This window comes from Mesoplodon mirus (assembly GCF_964341445.2).
Source record: "Mesoplodon mirus genome assembly, chromosome: 1".
NCBI lineage: Eukaryota > Metazoa > Chordata > Mammalia > Artiodactyla > Ziphiidae > Mesoplodon > Mesoplodon mirus.
The window spans coordinates 51126773-51132407 of NC_138976.1; the positions used below are offsets into that span (position 1 = coordinate 51126773).

The following is a 5635-nucleotide window of genomic DNA, read 5'->3' on the forward strand; positions in this document are numbered from 1 at the left end:
TCTCTCTGAGGATATTAACATGGAGAATAGTTATGACACAGAGTCAATTTAGCCATAAACCTTATTCTTGTACTGTTTTTTCTTGCTAGTAATTTTAGGATCACTATGCAGCAGCTTGGGAAAGCTACTTTATGTTAGGACAGACTGTGTGACAATATTTTGATAACCTATGATATAAGTTCTAAGATGTCTTTTCTCTTGCATCTCTTTTCTACCTCAGTACAGGTAACTTATAAAGACTATGTATAGTTTGGATTCGAATGACTTGAATATACTTTAGTTCCACTTTTTGATTTGACCAAAAGAAGCACTAATAGGTCTCAAGGACTGCCTGTTTCAGGAGCCTGAAGTTAGGAAGATGAAACCCAATACCAAGAATTTGAAGCAAATTAACTTGTATGGAAGGAATGTAAAGAAAACATTGGGTACTTTGGCCAGAGCATAATTAGAATAGGATGTATTAACTATATTCTCTGGTCTTCAAAAGTTTGAATTGTAATAAAATTTTTGATGTGCTATTTCAATTTTCAGTAGCAAATAAATGTGTGTATAGAGGATCTAATTAAAATTCAAGACAATTTGAGTATCTAAAAAAAAAAAAAAGAAAAAATACTAGTATCCCCTCTTTATCTCCAGTATTCTAGTCATCTTATGGCAGAAAATGTGTTAAGAAAAAAAATACCCCAGAGGCTGAGGAGAGCGGGAGGAGGTCGCGGCGGCGGGAAGATGGCTCCTTCTCCTACCAAACGCAAAGACCGCTCTGATGAGAAGTCCAAGGATCGCTCTAAAGATAAGGGGGCCACCAAGGAGTCAAGCGAGAAGGATCGTGGCAGGGATAAAACTCGAAAGAGACGCAGCGCTTCCAGTGGTAGCAGCAGCACCAGGTCTCGGTCCAGCTCTACCTCCAGCTCAGGCTCCAGCACCAGCACGGGCTCCAGCAGCGGCTCCAGCTCATCTTCAGCATCAAGCCGCTCAGGAAGTTCTAGCACATCCCGCAGCTCCAGCTCCAGCAGCTCCTCTGGCTCTCCGAGTCCTTCCCGGCGCAGGCATGACAACAGGCGGCGTTCCCGCTCCAAATCCAAACCACCCAAAAGAGATGAAAAGAAAAGGAAAAGGCGGAGCCCTTCCCCTAAACCCACCAAAGTGCACATTGGAAGGCTCACCAGGAATGTGACCAAGGATCATATCATGGAGATATTCTCCACCTATGGGAAAATTAAAATGATTGACATGCCTGTAGAAAGGGTGCACCCCCATCTGTCTAAAGGCTATGCATATGTGGAGTTTGAGAATCCAGATGAGGCCGAGAAGGCACTGAAGCACATGGATGGAGGACAAATCGATGGCCAGGAGATCACTGCCACTGCTGTGCTGGCCCCCTGGCCTCGGCCACCCCCCAGGCGATTCAGCCCTCCCAGGAGAATGCTACCACCGCCTCCCATGTGGCGCAGGTCACCCCCACGGATGAGGAGAAGGTCACGTTCCCCTCGGCGTAGGTCTCCCGTGCGCCGGCGATCCCGCTCCCCTGGCCGCCGCCACCACAGGAGCCGCTCCAGCTCCAACTCCTCCCGATAAGCAGGGCCACCGAAGCTCTGCCCTGTGACTTGTATCCCATCCAACTCACTTTTGTCACTTTTCTAGCAAAAGGAGGATCGGTAGGAAAGAAATTCCTCACTCAGGGACAGGCTTCAAAGGTGAAGGCAGTAATTGCTACATTTCCCTTGGCGGCAGAGTTCCGGCTGCAGGAGTGTTGTTGGTTTGGGGTCGTGCTTATAATGATGCCCTCCAGTTTTCTGGCTAGAAAGCTTCCACATTTCTAGTTCCTGAGGGTCAGTTTAGTGGCAAAGCCAGCAGGGATGAGCAGGGGGCTCCAGGTGGTGGTACAGCCCCAGCCTGGGAGCATGTTTCCCATTCCACAGATGATGGGGGGCCCATCTGGTGGGCTGGTCATGCCCTAACCTGTTGGCCTGCAGGGTCCCACAGGAAAGGGTGTGCTTTTACGCAGCTGCCATTCCTGTTAGCCTGGCCCTGCTCCCCTGCTCGAGTCCTCTTCTGACCTCTAGGGCCAAATACCCAAAATGGTTCTTTTCACATGTACTCATGTGCGTGCACACACACACACACACACACAGACAAACCCACGTCTCCCTTTCTCTCTGAAACTGGTAAGTTGAGAGCCAGCTCTGTCGGGTCATCACAGAACCCCCCGTTGTGTTGGTATTCATGGTGGTCGTGCAGGTTACTTTGGCAACATGTACATTGCTTTTTTGGCTTTTATTGTACAGTCACTACTATACATTTTCTGTTTTGAGTTTTGTAACTTTGTAGCATTTTAGATAATATTGTCTTTGTACTGTGTTGTGTAGAGGAAAGAATTGTGTTGAATAAACCTAGGATTAGAGTGCAGCTCCAGTGTTGGGTTCGCTGCCTCCTTCCTGTCCCTTGGCCCCAAAGGCAGCTTCAGTTGTGAGGTAATTAAACATGATTGTCTAAAAAAAAAAAAAAAAAAAAAAAAAGGAAAAAAATACCTGCCCTTGGCCTGGAAGAACCCTCTCCTGCTGGACTAGTCCACACTCAGAAAATGAGTAATTACGGGTTATCAAGCTGTACGTTCATTCCTGGGAGAATGGAGGTTGGCATATGTTTTCCCAGGTCCCTCTATATCTGTTCCAGTTGTGATAATAACCATGCTTCACATCTGTATAGCACTTTTGGTTTATAAACTTTACTCACATACTGTACCCGATCTTCAAAGCCATTCTTGGAGATTAGTTCATATTAATGAACTAATACTTATGAGGAATCAATACTTATGAGGAACTTGCTCTGTGTCAGGCCCTGGGAAAGAAATGGTGAACAAGACGAATGTGATCTTTGCCACCCACCTAAAGTTGACATTACAGTGGGAAATACAACCAAAAAAAAATAGTAAACAAATACTTTAAATACAAAGTACCGTATAAAGGGGAAGAAAACAAGAGTACTATAAAGCAAAAAAATAAGCAGACAGACATAGAGAGACCTACTCTAGAGAGGAGATGAGTCAAGGCCCCTCCGAGGAGGTGTTGTCTGATGAGAAGCAGGCAGCCCAGCAAAGGCTGGGGTAGCACCTCCCATTCAGAGGAATCAGCAAGTGTAAAGGTGGTGTGTGCAAGGGGGCTGTGAGGGGTGGACAAACAGCTTGGCACATTCTGGGAACTCTCAGAAAGTAAATTCCTCTGAAAAAATTGGGAAGGAGGGAGATAAAGGCCTGAAATGAGGTCACAGAGGAAAGGAGAGGGCAGACAGTGTTTAAGCCTGGGACTAACTGGCCATGTATGAAGGGTTTTATTTTAAGTTCAATGAAAGGGTTGAAAATATTACTGTCACTTTACAAGTAAGTAAAATTAAGCTCAGAGAGGTTACATGTCTTCTCAGAATTCTTATACCTGGCAAGCACACAACTTCATCCCAGATCTTTCCATTCCTTCCTCCTTTCCACAAATATGTGTTAAGTGCATGATAGATGCCAAGCACGTTACTACCTGCTAGATACAATACAGCCTCAATCTCAGTTAGATTAGGTCTGGAACTGGGAAATGGCCATGTGAACAAATGCAAAAAAAATATGGCAGGCACTGTGTCCAGAGGTCTCTACAGAATGTAGGGGAGACTTGAAGTGTGGAGAAGGCAGGTCTATGTGGGCGGGGCAGGGAGTCAGAGAGCTAGTATTGAGCTCAGTCTAGAAGATGAAGGTTTATAAGGAAAATCGGGGTATGGGAGGTTAATCAAAACAGATTGAGCAAAGATACAGAGAATTAAACAGCCTGATAGATGCTGGAAATAAAAAGCTGGGGGTGGGGATGGGAGTGGGGGGTTTGAGGGTAGGGTTGAAAAAACAGAAATGGCCAAAGGCCAGACCATGAGCCCTTGACAGAGCAAAGCAAGAAGTTTGGACTTCATTCTCTAAGCAATAGAAACCAGTAAGCTTTCAAGTAGGAGAGCAACCCGATCTGATTCATTTCAGATAGATCACATCAACAGAACTACAGAGGTGAATGGTGGTGATGGCAGGAAGGGGCAGGGGTAACACTGAAAACAGGGAAACCAGTTAGAAGACTTGCAAGGTCTAGGCAGGAGGAAATGGAGAGGGCGTGGGGTTGGAGAGCTGAAAAAAGATTGAATAGGGCTTCCCTGGTGGCGCAGTGGTTAAGAATCTGCCTGCCAATGCAGAGGACACGGGTTCGAGCCCTGGGCTGGGAAGATCCCACATGCCACAGAGCAACCAAGCCCCTGCACCACAACTACTGAGCCTTGCACTCTAGAGTCCTCAAGCCGCAACTACTGAGCCCACGTGCCACAACTACTGAAGCCTGCGTGCCTAGAGCCCATGCTCCACAAAAAGAGAAGCCACCACAATGAGAAGCCCACGCACTGCAACAAAGAGTAGCCCCTGCTCGCTGCAACTAGGGTAAGCCCATGCACAGCAACGAAGACCCAACACAGCCAATAAATAAATAAATTTATGAAAAAAAGTAAAAAAAAGAAAAACGATTGAATAGATGGGGAGAAGGAAAAAGGTGTAGAACTTAACGATGCTGAGTGTTTGGGGTAAGCGAGATAGGGGATTTAGGGTGAATTCTGGGTTTTTATGACTTTTGACTGTAGGGTCAGTACTTCTGATGTGGAAAGGTTTTCCACCTCATATAAAATAATGTCTTTTATTTATTACAAACAGTTTAACATATCTTCTCTGCCAGCTAAGAAAAACTCACCTGATTCATATTTTAAGTTATTTTTAAAGAGAAAATAATACACTTTTTTTTTCTAGCAAATTATTGTTTAAAAGACTAGGAAGGTTTTTTTTGGGGGGAATTTTTTTGGGTTTTTTTTTTCTTTTTTACCTAAAATGATCAGCATAATGTCCTCTACCAAGATAAAGAAGAAATTCCCACATGGCCGCTAGCAGGATATCTAAGCAGAGAAAGAAAGTAGGTTTCAACAAACGGAATTTTTTTGCAATTTAAGTTTCTATCAAAGGAAAAATATTAGTACTCTATTTAAGAAGATAGTTCTCTGGGATCCTCAGAAAATGTGAAATAATAATTCCTTTTATGTTCAGACCTGTCTTGACATGCCCTACTACCGTCATAAACACAGCACATAGAAGCTCAATTTCTATTCTCAAATGCTCAAGAAATAACTTCAGATTCAAGTCTGACATTTGACTTGAAAGATATGATGTTAACATATCATACATGGTGCCTGAAAAACAAAACATTTAAAAAATATATTTAAAGACTTTTCAAAATAATTTGGCTCTAGGGGACAAATATCAGTGATATTTAAACATTAATTGTTCCAAGAGCTTATATAGGATAGTATCCATATATGGCCTGTCCTCATCATGCTCCTTTCCTTCCCTATGTCTCCTCTTTCTTGTCCATTTCATTTTGTCATCCTTATTCTTTTTGAGAGGTATAGAAAAACTTTAACCATGCTTAGGGGGAGAAATGAGCTGAGATTTCCATTTGATTAAAGTTTTACATAGAATGCGCTATGTGTGGAGAACTAGCAAAGAAAAGGCCCTCGAATTGATGGTCATTTGGGAGAACTATACCAAGTACTTTAAAGATTCAAGATATATGTCATTATC

At 43.7% G+C, this 5635-nt stretch overlaps 1 protein-coding gene across 1 annotated transcript; it reads left to right on the forward strand.

The window, feature by feature from the left end:
• Positions 1-668: 668 nt before the first annotated feature.
• Positions 669-2412, forward strand: LOC309803755 (RNA-binding protein with serine-rich domain 1-like). Its single transcript, XM_082620436.1, has one exon. The coding sequence runs from the start codon at positions 727-729 to the stop codon at positions 1573-1575; it is 849 nt and encodes a 282-aa protein (XP_082476562.1). The 5' UTR covers positions 669-726; the 3' UTR covers positions 1576-2412.
• The last annotated feature ends 3223 nt before the right edge of the window (positions 2413-5635 follow it).